Below are 17,912 nucleotides of genomic sequence, written 5' to 3' on the forward strand. Positions count from 1 at the left end.
GTTATACTCGTCAGAGAAAGATGCGCTTAAATAATTGCGGAATGTCATGACTGTATATCTTCCATTGCAACTAAGATAGCGGCAAAGAGGTTATTCACCAACCAAAAATTTGTCATATCCATGAATTTCTGAATTTATAATCAAGTCTCGGGTGTTTGTGACTATGTCGGAAACAAATGTTTGAGTTATAATAGGAATTTTACATTTATAAAATTCAAAAAGTAATATTTATATATTTAATTTTAATCAATAAAACAAAAAATGTACAGAAATATCCGACTAAGCCGGTACTCAACTGCCGGCCTCTTCACTCTCCCCCTAAACCCGAATCCCCCTTTCACGATCCCCAATACACCAAAAACCTCTCGAAAAATCTCAACTTTATTCTCTCCGACAATGTCGCTGCCTCAAACGACGTCGTCTCCACCCGTCGCCAAGAAAGTCAAGCACGAGATGGAGATGTTCGGCGACGTCCGCGTCGATAATTACTACTGGCTTCGCGACGATTCTCGCACTAATCCCGATGTTCTCGCTTATCTTGACCAGGAGAATGCCTATACTGAATCTGTTATGTCTGGTATTTCCGACTCGAATCTCGATAAATTAATACTCGATAAATTAATACGTGCTTTTTGAGTTTCGTAAAATTCGATAAAGTAATGAACTTTATAGCGTAATGTGTGTTTTAAAGCTCTTTGAGTTTACGATCTCGATAAATTATTATGATTTTGTGGTTAATTCGTGTTAATTGAATTGTGTGGCCTGATAAAGTAATGAACTTGATAGCTTAATGTGTGTTTTAAGTCAATACTTGATAAGCTAATGTATGATCTGGGTGAATTTTTTTGATTTAGTGTCTCGAGTTTGTTTATGGGGGTTTTAGTGGAAATGTATGTTAGTTGTGGATTGAATTGAAAGCTGTTGGATGTGGAATGTGGAGTGGAATGATTAGGATTCAATTGGATCTATTGGATAGTTTTGTGCGGTTATGTTAATAAAATTGTTTTCGCAACTGCATTTGAAGTCTTTGACATGTTTAGCTTTGGATCGTTATTTTAGAAGTATGTTCTTTGGTGTTGTGTAAAATTTTCAGATTTGACGAGAAATTGTTATGAATGGTTTTATATGACTAATTTTAATTCTGGTTTCGGGAAATTAACATATATGTGAATTATTTAATAAGAATTTTGTATTTATATTTAAGAATTGAGGTATGCATTATTAAAGGAGCTAACATTGAAAGTGACGTTGTGATATTGTATCGGATGACATGCAATTTTTTTTTTTAATTTTTTGAATTTAAATACCCAAGCACACATGCTTTCGTGAATCCCTTAAATGGCTGATTGCAGTCTACATTTTAGAAATTAAGGTCAATATATAGCATCATTATAGTAATACACTTCGAGATGGTGTCTTTGCTTCTGAACTTCAGAGTGTGGAAGGGAGAGATGGATATATCATTTATGGCTCTTGTTTTTGAAATATATAATTTTTTTTTGTTAAGAATCTTGGTTTACATGTTCAAAGGCATTTAACATTCAAACTGGTGCTACCGATATTTACTGATATACAATTCTATAAGACATTAAATTATAAACATTTAAATGTGTTTTCCTGTCAGAAACGTATTCAAGGTCTTGATAATGTAATATCAGTAAATTTATTGGCGGTGAAGCTCCAAAAGACTATGACTTGTGATATTATAGGTACCAAACACTTGGAAAAACAAATTTATGCGGAGATAAGAGGACGAATCAAGGAGGATGACATATCTGCACCGATAAGGAGAGGGCCTTACTACTACTACAAAAAGACTATGGAGGGGAAGGAATATGTCCAGCATTGTCGACGCTCTGCACCTACAGAAAGTGTATCAGTTCACGATATTATGCCAACTGGACCTGACGCTCCTCCAGAACATGTTATCCTGGATGAGAATATGAAGGCCAAGGAACATACTTTCTATAAAATTGGGGAATTGCGAGTAAGAACAGCCATTCTTGTGTTTTTCCTAGCTTGATTTTTTTTGTTGAACTAGCCTTTTCCCTTTCTGCTGATTTCTCCTACCATGATTTGTTATTTGTTTTTTTCTTTTTTTCAGGTAAGTCCAAATCATAAGTTTGTTGCATATTCAGAAGACACAAAAGGTGATGAAATATTTACTGTTTATGTCATTGATGCTGAGACTGGAAAACCAGTTGGAAAGCCTCTAGTTGGAGTGACATATGGACTTGAATGGGCTGGTGATGAAGCTCTGATGTACATAACAATGGATAGTACACTCCGACCAGACAAAGTATGTTTCCAAGTTCCAAGTGTATTAGTGCTTTAAAATCAAATTTCCTAGCAGTTTCTGCAAATAAGTGTTTCTATCTCTCCTTAAACTTATAAATTTAAAATCAAATTGTTGATAGGACTTGTTGCAGTGCTAGTTTTTTGTTGGATTTCTAGAGCTTTAATGATTAGTTTATGCACATTAGCACATAATTTAATCCAATATTTTAGTTTGTTACGAAGACGGTGTCAGAATCGCTATGTACTTCAAGGATGTGTACTACATAAAATTACCTCTTTTGTTATCTTTTCTTTCCCTCTGCCTATCCTTTTCCGTGTCTGTTCAGTAAGATGGTCCCCTTAACTAGTTCTATTTTTTTAAAATTTTAATGTAATCCTTATTAAAAGTCATCCACAGCCATAGATAAAAGAACTTAAATGGTTTTCTTGGACACTGTTATCCATATCTAGTTTTCTGTAGTTGAATAAAAAACAAAAAATTTACATCTGACATACCCGTGGCTCACATACATGTGCATTTCCTATTATAACCTCATTGATTAATTTGTCATGAATTTGTACAATTTTAATAGGCATGGTTGCATAAATTGGGAACAGAGCAAGCTACCGACTCTTGCCTTTATCATGAGAAGGATGATATGTTTAGTCTTGATCTTGGGGCTTCTGAAAGCAAGAAATATATATTTGTTTCATCAAACAGTAAAATGACGGGGTTCATCTTCTACCTTGATGTTGCTAGACCAGAGTCAGGGCTTATGACTTTGACACCTCGTTTAGATGGCATTGATACATCAGCCAGTCATAGGGGTAACCATTTTATCATTACACGGAGAAGTGATGAAGTTTTTAATTCTGAAGTGCTAGCATGTCCCGTTGACACTACATCAGAAACCACGATACTTGTTCCTCATCGAGAAAGGTACTTATAAATCATTGGTTTTCTTTTATTTTAATTTTCTTTTTGTATTGAGATTAAGATAAAATAAGTTAATTTTATAATATTTAATAATGTTTTATTCCTTTTGTATAGAATTTGTTTTCCAAGTAAATAATTACATTAGGGACTTTGAAATTCAAGAAAACTAAAACTGGCTTAAAAGATTTTTTTTTTGCTTATACAAATCTGGATGTGATATTCATTTTTTATCTTTTGTAGATACAAACATTTTAATATCCTAGTAATTCATAAGTATTGATGGTTTATTCTTTGGTATGTGTTGTTAGTATTTATTATTTATAGCAATAAATGTTTTAGCATATCTTATATCCCGTGCAATACATGAATTTTTTAATTATTATTACGGTCTGCCTTTTAATAATTTTACTCTTTTAATGCTATTATCATTTTATTTAATATTACATTTAAAGAAATTCTATTATTTTTTTATCATATTAATTGGTTACTCGTATTTTTGATTTAAAATTCATGTTTATGTACGAAACTAATATATTAGAAATAGTGTATAGATATTACGTTTTACTTTTTTGAAAATCACTACTGATCAAAACAATAACGTACTATAGTAATTATTTAATATTCATTATATAACTCGTACAATGCACAAATTCCTTAATCTATAAAGTTTAATTTATCCATCACAATTTTTTACTCAAGTAAAAGCGTGTATGTATGTATGTATTACTTAATTATTGTTTACTTTGATCCCTTTTTTTTACTTCATCCTCATTTAACTTGACTCTTTTTACTCAATATTTTCAAAGAGGTATGTTATAAGATTTGAAAGCAACATATATTTACTTTAGAATCTGTACCAATGCGTTACAGTTTTTAATTACTTAGATATTCAAATTAGAGAAATATTGATAAGTGTATACCAAAAATATTTGCATTTGAGGTTGATTTTGGTTGCATGCATTTGCATTTAGTTGCAAACTTGAATTTTTATAAAAAAAGTAAAAGATCGTATTTTTGCAAAAATTAAGTTGAGAAAACGTGTTTTGGCTAAAAATGATACAATAGTATTATAGTAACTAATTCTTTACTTAAAAACATTAAATATGTATCATACTCCTTTTTATGCTTACCAATTTTATATCTCAGATAATATTAGAGTTTAGATTCTTGTACCAATATTGGTCTATTTTTACTTATCAAACATATTCTAATTACGCAAAATAGCAATACTTTATCATATGGGGAATCAGTTGAGCTATTTTGGAATAGAAATCTCATCCCGCGTCGCCAACTCGAATCAATAATCTTTCGTTAGTCTCATCATGTTTATCTTTACTTGAATTGATCAATGTGAAACTTATATAATTTCTTAATTCATCTTGGAATTGCATCACTTTTAATCAACTCACTCATATTTTATCTTTATTTACCTCGTCCAACATGGACATCTTATTCCAACTGTTCCTTACTTATGTTATTCCTTTGATAGAGTCATTGTCTAATATCGAATGCCTAATCCGTGTATAGGAAAATTCTAATTCTAACTTTTTATGTTTATCTGAATATTTTGTGTATATAAATAAAAAAAGCACATATATATATCTATTTTAATAAATATAGCTATTTACATATTTTTATGTTTATATTAAGCACACATATATTCGTGTAAATTTTTACACTAATTACATGTATCTATTTAATTTATATGCCAGCATTTATATCTACGCTAGATAACCACGTATGATAGGGACTAAGGAGTATTTGAAATTGCACATAATGTTTCTATTCGCATAATCGTATCCTTGACAATAATTGGATAATTTTTTTTTGATATCATGATCTATTGTTCCTTTTACTGGTATTTTATATTGGATAAAAATAGTATGATATAATTTGTTAATATACGTTTTAGACTTTAGTTAAATTGATTGCCTGTTATAATAAATTTTTACTTAGGTTTTTGGAAAATCCAATTCTGATGCACTCTCTTTTAATTTTTAAACAGTCTGTTAATATACATTTTTTTATACGATATAATTTGATTGTCTATTTTAAAAATATTAGATCCAACGTTTGAGATTCTTTTGGCGGTACCGAGGACCAGACAACCAAAATTTTGAATAAGATAACTCTTATGCTTATTATAACTACTGTATCACATATAAACGCCTCAGGTGCCGGCACCGCGACAACCTTTGTGATATGTTTATTAGAATGAACTGATTATAGTCAATCTGCAAATTATTTCTCATCTTCTAAATTGATGAAGCTAAGCATTTTTTTATCTATACTTGCAATATTATTAGAACTAGTCCATTTTACAACCAGCACTTTATAATCTTATCCAGGAGGAAAGTTGCTTAATCTAATATGCTAATATAGTAAGCTAAAATGTATGCAGTAAAATCTCGTTTTGCATTGAGCTGGCAAAATTTTTTTACAACCAAAAGATAAAGCTTAACTAAAATACAGCTTTGAGTCTTGGTATTGAATTATGTAACAGGAACTGTGGTCTCCATCTTGAAAACATCCTTCACATGACTCTTTTCAGTCTTCTACTTATTAAGAACTACTGCTCACTTTAAAAATTCTCCGAAAAACAATCAGTTATCTTCTAAAGTTCTATACTGAATTATCGTGCCTCCTCACCTTCATTCTACTCTTTCGTTTAAGGTAGACTCGAAGCTATGCATATCTTAAATATCTTTTTTTTTCTTGTCCAGCGTAAAAATTCAGGATGTACATGTTTTTGCTGATCACCTTGTTTTATATGAGCGTGAGAAAGCTCTTCAAAGAATTATTGTATATCAGCTACCAGCCATAGGGGAACCACTTGAAGGACTTAAAGGTGGCCGTGCTGTTGATTTTGTTGATCCCATATATTCTGTAGATCCATCAGAATCACAGTTTTCTTCCAGTGTTTTACGATATGCTTACAGCTCGTTGCGAACACCTCTTTCTGTGTATGACTATGATATGAACACAGGAACTTCAGTCCTGAAGAAAACTGAAACTGTAAGTTACCAATACTTTCTACCTCATATATATGTAATCTATTACGATTAGTCAGTCCGCTTTCTTCCCTTGTTTTAAAGCAACTATAAATTATCATCTATCGTTAATTTATAATTCTTGTTCATCTCCACAAGGGCGTACAATTATGTGATGCTGTTTGGTAGGACTTTCCAAAGTGTCTCTCATTTATTATGAAATTTTTCTTCATTTTTTGTCATTAGTGTATATATGTTTAGTATATTGTTTTAATTGTGTCTTAAAAATGCTATACAATCTGCACTCTCTCCCGTTTATTTTGCATCTATTAGAAGTTATGAGTTAAATTTAAATGTGGAAAACTTTATGTAGTGCTAAATTAGTATGATAAGTGAGACGGACTAACATTTGGAGATGTGCTAGTAAAGTAATTCAACATGATTTAGCTATAAAAAGAAAGTAATCCAACATGAGAAATCAGAGAAAATGTTGGAAATGATGAGTGGTAGTCTGGTTGGAGAGAGATTTATCAGACATGAGTACATGACCCACATTCAGAGTTGTGAACATAAAGTAATCCAACATGAAAAAGAGAAGAAAAGATGAGTAACAGAAGGGAGATTCATCGTTGACATGTTCTGCATGTTTTTGCTATTTGTGACTATGCTTTTAGGGTGTGTATCACTATTTATTTATTGTTGTACACAGATTAGGATGAAATCTGTTTTTTTTACAAATGTAGATGTCGAGTGTATAATTCTTTTCTTACAGTTGGTTTACTCTCGCACTTAGGTACTTGGAGGTTTTGATTCATCAAATTATGTTACTGAGAGGAAATGGGCAACCGCTGAAGATGGCACTCAAATACCCGTATCAGTTGTCTATCACAAGAATCTTGTCAAGCTTGATGGATCTGACCCACTGTACTTGTATGGTTATGGTTCTTATGAGGTAATACAGGATTTTTGTAGTGTAGTTACGTTTGAAGAGAACATACTGCCTAACAGAGTGAGGTTATATGTCAAGCTTCACATGCTTCTTTAAAGCATCAGTCCTTGTCATTCCTCAGTTTGCTGTTGTATATTGCTACATGTCTCATTTTTTAAAGGCCCTAGAGAGTATTGGCAGCTTTACTCTAATTTCCAGGATTCCTGGTGCTTATGACTGGAAATTATTTTGACCACCAAGACACTCAAATATTTACGTCGACAAGCTATTTATGCTGTTTAGATGTGGGCCATCTATTTATGATATTTTGGTAGCTTATTAAATGCTACTCTGAATTTAATTACTGTCACGTTGCCTAGTCAAATGGTTTTACTGTTATTAGCTTGACATACAACTTAACCAGTGTTGAGTCCTTTTCTTTCAATAATTTAATAGACATAAAATATCATTACTTTGTTCAGATGGTTTATTTTGTCGTATCATATCGTCGAAGCTTCTAGTTGATAGATATAACTGTATAAGCTCATTTTTTGAATTGTTAAGCATGAGTGTTTTTATATAAATTCACACTTCATTCTAAAGATCACAGGTGTGTTACTTCATAGCTCCAACCATCAGTTGGTATTTACTAAAAGAAATGTTGTCTAGTTTACAGTATTGTCAAGACCTTCATAAAATCAAGTGTAAAACTATATTTCTGAATTACTGTGATCGTAGTTATGACTTATGCATGAACATGCAGAGTTCCCTTTCCACTCCTTGAATGAAAGGCAGGACCCTAGCCTTCATTTTTGGTTTATATGATTTTTAATAGATAATGGATTTTGAAATGCAACATAAATTTTGAAGAACACCCACTGTGCTAGAATTAATTTTTATGTTTTTGACAGGTTTCGATCGATCCCTCATTTAACGGTTCGAGGTTGTCGTTGTTGGATCGAGGTTTTGTTTTTGCGATTGCTCACATACGTGGAGGTGGTGAAATGGGTAGGCAGTGGTACGAGAATGGGAAATTTTTGAAGAAAAAGAATACGTTCACAGATTTTATCTCTTGTGCGGAGTATTTGATCGCGAATAAGTATGGATCAAAGGAAAAAGTATGCATTGATGGAAGAAGTGCTGGGGGATTGCTTATTGGTGCTGTCTTGAATATGCGTCCTGATCTATTTAAGGCTGCTGTTGCTGGTGTACCTTTTGTAGATGTTCTGACTACAATGCTTGATCCTACTATTCCTCTTACGACAAGTGAATGGGAGGTAACATCTTACAACTTGAAACTTTTGCATTGAACATTGGCTAGAAATTTACTGTCAGTCCTTTATGTTGATAAATTATTAATTATATTGATATTGATCATAGCAGTATTATTAATCTCAAACAGGGTTCCCTTTATACACTAAAGTTGGGAGAATTGACAGCCTTAAGGTTATTGGTTCTAGTGGCCATAGTTGGACCAAAATCGAGATGTAGAATATATACATACACATAATTATTACTGTAATCAATAATTCTCATGTCTTTGATATTGATAATTTTCTCTTAACCACATAATGTTTAATATTTATTATCCATGAGATACGTGAATACCTTTATATTCCCTTCAAGACAAATAAATGGAGTGCTTTCTCGTAACTAGACTGGAGGTAGAACATCTTATGTGCTTGTAAGTGAGAATGTTTCAGAAAAACCTTTTCTCAATGCATCCTAACCCCAACCTTTCACCATAATGCAATATTTTTGTAGAAGCTAATTGAAGTATTGTTTGTTGTTGAGTGAGAAATTTATTAGTCGTACTATGCAATATAAACAAGTCTAACTGACTTGGAGTGCCACAGGAATGGGGAGATCCTCGGAAAGAAGAATTTTACTACTACATGAAATCTTATTCCCCTGTTGATAATGTGAGTTTTAAATTATTTATATTCTTGATTTATGTCAGTCTGGAAACACTAGTTGAATTGTTGATTTGTCTTTTATACAGGTCAAGGCGCAGAATTATCCAGACATTCTTATAACAGCTGGTTTAAATGGTGAGTTGAAGTCTTGAAGAGCATTTCAGATGATATTCAGTTATTTTGTCGTATGTAGCTCGTGAAACATTTTCTTGTTTAGAATAGTAAATAGTTAAGAAGGAAGGTGCATGTCAAAACATATGTGTCAGAGAATAATCTCTCCTGTTTTTTTTTCTGGAGTAATCGTATCTTGTATTAATGTTGTGTTCTAAATGTCACCCTTAAACATGCCAAATTTATTGAGTGACATCCTGGCCTCCTAGCTAGCAGCTTGGTCAGAATATGTTTAATAGTACTAGTATTGTATTTTGTGCAACGATATCATCTCTTGATAGTAACTATTGTGGCATATTACGACAGATCCACGTGTTCTGTATTCTGAACCTGCAAAATTCGTGGCAAAGTTAAGAGATACAAAGACCAGCAATAGTTTATTGTTGTTCAAATGTGAACTTGGAGCAGGGCACTTCTCAAAGTCCGGAAGGTAATTTCTCATCCCTAATTATATAAAGGATCTTCTAGCATTGCCCAGTTTAAATCTAGGCAATTTACAGTTTCTTTAGCGGAATTAAAAACTTGGCTAGTAGGGATGGCAACGGGTCGGATCCGGTTTCGTAAGATCCAAATCCGATCCGTTATGTTTCGGTTCGGATCGGATTCGGGTCCGGATATTAAAAGTAAAGATCCAAATTCGATCCATCGGATTTTTTCAGGTTTCGGGTTTAATTCGAATATTTAAAAATAATTAATAAAAATAAATAAATTTATATTATTATACAAAAATATTTTTTTGAATGTTAAGAATACAAAAATAGTACTTTATATATTGTCAATAAAAGGTTGGTGCAGTATTCGAGGTCTTATTTTACTAAATGTATGTTAAAAGTTTGACTCACTTATGCGTGTGCGTTTGTTTAACAAAAAAAGTACTTTACATACATAGATAATTCAATATTAGAGTCAAATATAATAAATTTAATTATCGATTATTATCCAACATCCCGATTATAATTTGATGTATATAAATCATGTATAATTGTTATAAAATCATGTAAGATAAGAATATGCTATCAGTTTTTTTTTCAGATTTCGGGTTCGGATCGGGTTTGGAACGGAATTCGGTTTTCGGGTTGGGTATCAGTTCGGTAAACCTAAGATCCAAATCCAGATCCAAACTTTTTTGGGTCTAAAATTAAGATCCAGATCCAAATCCAAAAAATTGGGTTTGGGTAAATCCAAATGGATCGGAACGGGTCGGGTAAACTTGCCATCTCTATTAATGGCTAGTAATTTTTTTTTCTTAATTATAAGAGTTTGTTAAATACTAGCTTCGAAGATAGTCATGGATGTGACTATTCTCAAAGAAAAACTAACCAGAATAGTATTCTAAAGTAGCAAAAAGGGATTCAAAATAATACTCTGTGAGCAGCTAGATTTCAGGATCAACTACATATCTTCATAAACCGCATATCAGGATCAACTAGAGCAGTTGTACGACTTATGGGCATATTGTTTATGCCAATTTTAGAATTTGTATCTAGTGGGTAGTGATATGGTAATGCTAGCACAAACCTACTTCCAATCTTCCTTTTCTTTATTAAGCCAGTTTTATTCTCTTGTGTGCAGATTTGAGAGGCTTGAGTTAGACTCCTTCATGTACACTTTCATCTTGAAGACGCTAAACATGGTTCCTGCTGTTGGCTCGGAGAACAGTTGTTTATAAGTCTTGCACTGAGCAGGAAGAATTGAGCATTGAGCAGGAAGAATTGATTGTTTATAAGCCTTGTTGTACTGATCAAACGTTGTCCTGAGAAAAGAATATTGAGCTATTGTGTTTTTTTCATATCCTATACTCCGAGACGAAAATACAAAACTATTGAACATCTTGATTTTGTATTCAGAAATAATTGTTAGCCATATTTTTTAATTTTACATATTTGAACCAAAGTACATGCCTGTTTTGAGAAGAATGCTAAGCTGCTTCAACTTTTTTATTTTTTTAGTTTGTTTTGCTATATTTTTGTAATCTAATTCTTAAATTCATGTTTGTTTGGATTGTTGCTACTTGCTAATGTGGTCTGGGCCCACCTAGATCTCTACTACAATTGAATATATCAATGCAACTTATCTCTACCAACTAATTTGTCTTGATTTGTCTGACTCTTTCTTCCCACTAATTTGTTCGAGCCTTTATCTTCATCTTTCTCATCATCATACTTTCATCTTATTCACGGCTTGATTTCCCACCTTAAATCATCTATCCAAACGATGCCAACTTCTTCAATCTCCCCATCGCAACCTCCCCGGAACTCGCATCTCCACCCCCTCTTAGAATCAGCACGCCCCTTTCTCCGCGGTGAGCTCGAATCCGTGGATCCAAAACTACCTTCTCTGGTTGCTGTTCTTCGATCAGTTGGAGCTGGTGAATGCTGGCACAAGCACGGCAGCTTTCTTGATCACCTTGTTGATATATATAAAATCCTCAAACTCTGGAAAGCTCAAGATTCTGTATGTCTATGTGGTCTTTTCCACTCTGCTTATTCAAATTCTTATGTCAATCTCGCAATCTTTGATCCTTCAACTGGGCGTGACACTGTGAAACAACATGTTGGTGAAGCTGCAGAGAGGCTGATTCACTTGTTCTGCATAGTTCCTCGTCAGCCACTCATTCATGATGATCTTTTGTTCAAGTATACTGATGCAGAACTTGTTGAGCACCTTAAGGTATCTGAGATTTCATTGAAGAATGCGAAAGAGAAAGGGGTGTTTGATGGGGAAGAATCTTGGAGGAAGAAGGTACAAACACTTGTTCCTGCAAGTGGGATTACTATAAAGCATATCAAGACTGGTGAAGATGTTCTTGTTTCGAGAAGGGTTGTTGCGATTTTTCTTATGATGACGATGGCTGATTTTAGTGATCAGTTGTTCGGTTTTCAGGATGCTTTGTTTAACAATTCTAACGGGCGACTTGAGTTTTTTGGGAATAGCTTTACAGCTTTATGGCCTGGTGATGGGAAGCCGGGGCTTTGGTTGAATTCGATATCGAGAATGGGTGCTATTTATAGTTTGATAGTCAGGGAAGAGGAGATATTCTTGGAAGAAAGGAAAAGGAGAGGTGAAAATGGTTACGAGACAGTTTTTCGTGACAGGGATGAGGATTTAGAGCTTGTGATACCCCCAGTTTTCGAGAAATGCACAAGGGTTTTGGATGCAGGGGAGCAGATAGCTGCAAGGGAGTTGTATTGGGAAGGTGTTTGTGATATGTCTAAAGGGGAACTAGGATTGGAAGGAGTGGAGAAGGTGTTGAGGATGAGTGTGGAGAAGAATCCTTTTGTTGGGGAGCCTTATGTGGTGTTGGCTCAGATATGTTTGAGCCAAGGCAGATATGAAGAGGCTGAGAAAGAAGCTGAGAAAGGCTTGACACTTCTGCTGGAGTGGGGAAGTCCATGGGACAAGAGAATGTCATGGGAAGGATGGATTGCTTGGGCTAGAGTCTTGTTGATGAAGGCCAAGGAGAAATCTTGGCCACAGACTTCTTGGGGTATACTCAATTTGGGCCTTGTCAGGTAAAAGCCTGTAACTGCTCCTGTTAAATTGGTGTAATTCTAATAATCTAAGAGATGCAAGCTTTAATGTAAGCTAGTCTGCAAGAACATTTTAAACTATTGTGAACTTAGAACTTAGTATGCTTGCATATTTTGATTATGTGTTTCCTTGTTCCGAATTCTGATACATTGTGTTTAGTTTGTTTGAATTGAAAACATATGATTGTTTAGGTGGATCAGATGATTTTGTAGGTGCAGATCAATCACCGTCTCCGACCAGAATACCCGAAACAGATGTTCATGTTAAATGGGAAATGTTTTAGTTATTTGAGGTTTTAGATGTAGGAAAATAACAAAGAATGAAGATTATGCAAAACAATTACTCCTAAAAAAGTAGTGCAAATATCTATGTATATCACCAGAATGGACCTTTTCACACTGGCTAATAACTGCAAGCTCCAAGCTTCAGGGTGAAACACTGAAACTAGGCTCTCAACAATAAGTATAAGCACGATCAGTTAAGCGTCTTATACTTGGTGTATACCCATTGAGTTTCATCCGAACTAACCATCAACACAAATGCAGTGCAGTTTTAGACAATCAGGATGACAAACTGGTGGTTCAGTCACAGTCTTTAAAAATTAAAATACAATCCAAAGTTACAAGTCAAATCCAAGAATTTACATAACACACTTGGTCAGAAATCATCACAAATCTAATGATCAAGAAGGTACTTTAAAAGTTTAAGTTTTCGCAAATATTACTAGAAAGTTTAAGTCTTCGCAAATATTACTAGAAAGTGTGTTATGTACGTTCTTTAAAAATTTAAGTCTTCGCAAATCATCACAGAAAGTGGCTTAGCAAAAAACCCAGAAGTTAGCTTAGAAAAAGAAACATAAAGTTGTCCAAGATTTGCAGCAGCCAGCATCAACTTGAACTAGTTTCAATCTTCATACTTCAGAGCATAATATTGTCCGCCGGGTCCTGGGAAGCATGCAACTTACACACTGTGAAACCTACAAAAACACACACTTCAGAGTTCGCAGTCATCATTCTTCAATCCATAAGTAATTACACCTAAAAAAACTTGTAAAATATCGATAATTATGCAATGCATATTCTACAAATCTAATTCTGCTACATATTTGATTCTAATCCAAGACTTATTAGATGGTACCTTGACAATTTACATAAACACAGTCTACTTAGTCTAGTGTGTATGGAGTGAGGGAGGGCATTTGAAGATTGAGAAACACTTGAAGCTAAGTAGTATGGCTTCAAATGTCTGAAAAGGATGATCGGGCAAATAATCGCATAGCCTTGCTGACTCGGTGTCACTAATCCCAAGTTATACGCGCCAATGTATTCAAGTGCTGCTAGTACGATGTCGTTCCAATTTTATTATTGGGCCGAAGAAGTATACCACATTATGTTACGTACAAAAGGCATCATGGGCCAAGTTTTTTATTCGGGCCTAAAAATTACTTTTGATTATCAATATCAAATTTTTAAATAATATTGAAATACCAAATTTCGGGATGAAATTATATTAAAATATCAAAATTTGGTTATCACTATATAATCTCATAATAGTTTCACTTTAAACTCAAAATTGATTTCCCGTAACTACATAATTATAAAAGATTTATTTATTTGATTTCTCCTATTAAATTACACCCTGATATTGGATTCGATTCTACGTAATTATAGAATAATAAGATAAAAATGTATTACAAATAACTAAATATTATATTCAAGTATTATGACTAATTGTTCGGATCATTGGTTAGATTATTGGAAAAAAAGTTCTAAATGTCACTATTTTTAGACTATCATCTTCCGAAAAATGTCACTCTATCACTATAACCTAATCTCGCATTACGTTGTTATAAATTAGGAAAACAGCACTTCTATTCACATTTTGAACAACTTTTTTTTTAATTTATTACATAACTTTAAGTCACGTATTAAACTCCGTAAACAACATTTTAAGTTACGTTTTTAACTATAAAACACTGTCTAAAACTCCATTTTTATTCATTTTTAATAAATTTTTATATTTTCAAACATTTTTCTTGAGTTTCAAAAATATTAAAATTTTAAATTGATTTTTTAAAATTTAAGTGTGGCCTTAATTTATTAATTTTTATTATTTTAGAGTTTACCAGTTCTCAATTTTGGTTCTAAAAATATTAAATTATTTATATATATGATAATATACGAACAAAACACCCCTTAAAATAAAGAACCTGAAAACATAACAATTTCAAGCATTTTGTGTAAACAAAATAAAAAAAATATGCAAATCACTAATCCATTTTGTGTTTACCTTGAAAATACATATTGAGATTGCGTTTTGGCACTAAAAACATGCACTAGGTTGCATTTTGAATATTATTTAAAAGGAAAATGCTAGAGGTACAAAATGAGTTACTAAAATAGTTACAAATGTCACATGTCATATGTCATATGTTGGTTGTTGGTTGGCTAAATATAAATGTACACCCTGCACTTGCATCAATATGACCAATTGAATTTTTTCATTATGTCACATCATCTATGTCATGTCATTTTGCGATAATTTTTTGTAACTTTCTTTTATAGATCTTGCATTACTCTTTAAAAAACAGTAGTTCAGGTGCCGTTAAACTAAACCTGAACCTGCGTTTTGTAACTAAAAACAGAAGATGAAATTACGTATTAAATTTTGAAAGAATAAAAAAAATAGGTAAACGGCACACGCAACAACTACGTTTTTTTGGTGAATAAGAAAAATATAAGATAAGATTTTATTTTAAAATGATTATTAGGGCTTTTTTTCATTAATAAATTTTTTCCATTAATAGTGAAATTTAGGTGCCTAGGAGCATCTCCGATGGTACAAAATCCTTAACTAAATTATTTATGTGTAGTTTAAGTGGCATCTAGGTAACAATATTTAGATATTATGTAAAATTTGGAACATTCCAACCATACTTCCCCTTAACAATAAATGTAGATAATCACATTTGATTAACTATATTAATCGAACTATTAAATCCTTTAGATATAATTTTGATATCATATTTATATATTATGTCATTAGAATTTTCATTCTTCTCCTTGTTACGCCCAGATCCTTCGGTCGCGTGAACAGGCTTCGGCTGTATTGAAGATGACTTCGGCCGTACCTGGAAGTGAAAAGAATGCGAGGGTTTGTACCCCCGATTCACCTCCGGTGTGAGAATCAGAATCTGGCTGTAAAAATAGGGTAGTAATACAAGAGAAGCAGAGTGTTGAGAATGTGTGTGTCTTGTCTTACTTCACAAGGGTTTTTATACTCAATCCTGCAGTGAATATTGATCCGTTACTAATCATTAAGGAAGGAGGGAAAAGGGGGCGTTATGTCCCTTGTTCTGTCCAACGGTTCGCGAGTATTGGGCTTCGGCCTGAGCTTCCATGGGCCTACGTTACGCGGGCCTGGAGGTCCTTCGGCCCAGTAACATAACCGCTTAATGGGCCTTCGTTCAATGGGCCTTATTGGGCCTATAACCAACATGTCCCTGTTCTTCGGCTGGGCTTTCGGGCCGGCCGACGGACACAGGTCTCGGCCCATATTGGGGTGAAGGAACCCTAGGGCGATCGCTTCAGTCCCGCCTCGATCTTCGGTCGTACACGTGGCAAGCTTATGGGGACTTGCAGTGCATTGATGATAGCTGGTGGCACGTCGTTTCATGACTCAATCTCAGCCGTTGAATGCCAACCGTCTTGATCTGGGACGTCCATTTCAAAAACCCCCAAATGTCGCTCTTCCAAATTTATTTTAGGCGCCTATATAAGCCCATTTGTATGTTTCATTTTCTTTTTATCACTTTAGTTTCTCCATACACTGACGAATTGCGGTGCATCTCTTAATCACGGGCAACAGCAACTCCGTCTTCCCAAATCATCCAATTTCAATCCAAGAACATCTCCAAATAAGTAAGTCTCTTTTCTTGTTTTCCAGTTTTGAATTTGCATGCTAGTTTTCCGTATTTTAGAGAGTTTGCATGTGGACTTTTGTTCTGGGTTCATGGGGTTTTTCTGGGTTTTTGCGTGTGCTATTGCGTTTTTCTGGGGTTTTTGGGTATTTCTGGGTAGGTAATATAGGTTTCTGGGTTTTACCAATTCTGAGGAGGCCCCAAGGGTTTAAAGATGGCATGCGAGGCGTTTTCTGACCAAGAACGTTCTTCGGGATTTCTTGGTTTTAGAACGCCCTTCGGGAGCCGACACAGGGCTTAAACAGGTGGTCTGGAGCGATGTTTGCGAAAGGCTCTTTAGGCAAGAACATCCTTCGGGTGGGCTTGGCTCAGGAGCAGCCTTCGGAAACAGCCTCCGGGGTTCTGGTTCGTTCGGTCCTGGGACGTGTACTCGGGTGTTTATTTTTTCTTTTATCTGCTAATCTGAGTACATGGACTAATCTCTCTGTTCCTGATACAGGGACATGGACTGAGCAGAACGTCCCCCGGATTCTTGGGACCCCTTATCCAACAGCTTGGTGGGAACGTCTTCCATTCGCCCCGAGCGGACGGGACGAGCCCTATACGGTTCGGCTGCCGACTATCCCGTAGCCAATAATAGATCTGAACTGATGAAAGAGCGCGTCGTTCAGATGTACGATGATTACTCTATCCCCCGAGGACTTTGTTCGATGTACGCGCCGAGGGAGGGTGAAAGAATCTTCGACACTCCCGGGGTACCGGACGGATATGGAGGCTGCGCCGTAGGGATTTCGGAGGCGGCCTTCAAATGTGGCTTGAGGGTGCCACCGTTGAAGCTGATTAAGCACCTCTTCTTCCAGATGGGTATCGCCCTCGGACAGATGGACCCGAACGGGTTCATCCACATTAATTGTTTTCAGAACAGGTGTCTTCACGCCGGAATCGCACCCAACACTCGCCTATTCTGGTACCACTACGATTTCAGGAGGAATCCGAAGAGTGCTGGTTTTTACACCATCGCCCGTCGGGCAGGGCGACCTGATTGGACGGCGACCAACTCGAACAATAAATCCACTCACACACATTGGTGCTATGTGAGTGGTTCAGGGTTGGCGGTCGTGTCTGTTTGGCGGGATGTAAACCCCGCACTGCTTCTCATGCCGAGCTTGACCTTGGAGGAGAAGGAAAGTTACACGGCGTTGGTAGACGTCAATGTGAAGAAGCTGTGTCCCGGAGAGTTCAG

The 17,912-nt window shown here is 34.9% G+C and overlaps 2 protein-coding genes across 2 annotated transcripts; both read left to right on the forward strand.

Annotated features, from left to right (window-relative positions):
* Positions 1-193: 193 nt before the first annotated feature.
* On the forward strand, positions 194-11,159 carry LOC141677884 (uncharacterized). The gene is made up of 11 exons (XM_074483998.1): positions 194-577; positions 1,710-1,987; positions 2,105-2,299; positions 2,871-3,217; positions 5,938-6,229; positions 6,998-7,156; positions 8,044-8,409; positions 8,989-9,054; positions 9,135-9,183; positions 9,526-9,649; positions 10,792-11,159. Exons 1-11 carry the CDS (start codon positions 262-264, stop codon positions 10,886-10,888), a joined length of 2,289 nt encoding a protein of 762 aa, XP_074340099.1. The 5' UTR covers positions 194-261; the 3' UTR covers positions 10,889-11,159.
* Positions 11,160-11,297: 138 nt separating this feature from the next.
* On the forward strand, positions 11,298-12,926 carry LOC141677885 (uncharacterized). Its single transcript, XM_074483999.1, has one exon. The coding sequence runs from the start codon at positions 11,434-11,436 to the stop codon at positions 12,733-12,735; it is 1,302 nt and encodes a 433-aa protein (XP_074340100.1). The 5' UTR covers positions 11,298-11,433; the 3' UTR covers positions 12,736-12,926.
* Positions 12,927-17,912: the final 4,986 nt, after the last annotated feature.

This window comes from Apium graveolens, chromosome 8 (assembly GCF_009905375.1).
Source record: "Apium graveolens cultivar Ventura chromosome 8, ASM990537v1, whole genome shotgun sequence".
Taxonomy (NCBI): Eukaryota; Viridiplantae; Streptophyta; class Magnoliopsida; order Apiales; family Apiaceae; genus Apium; species Apium graveolens.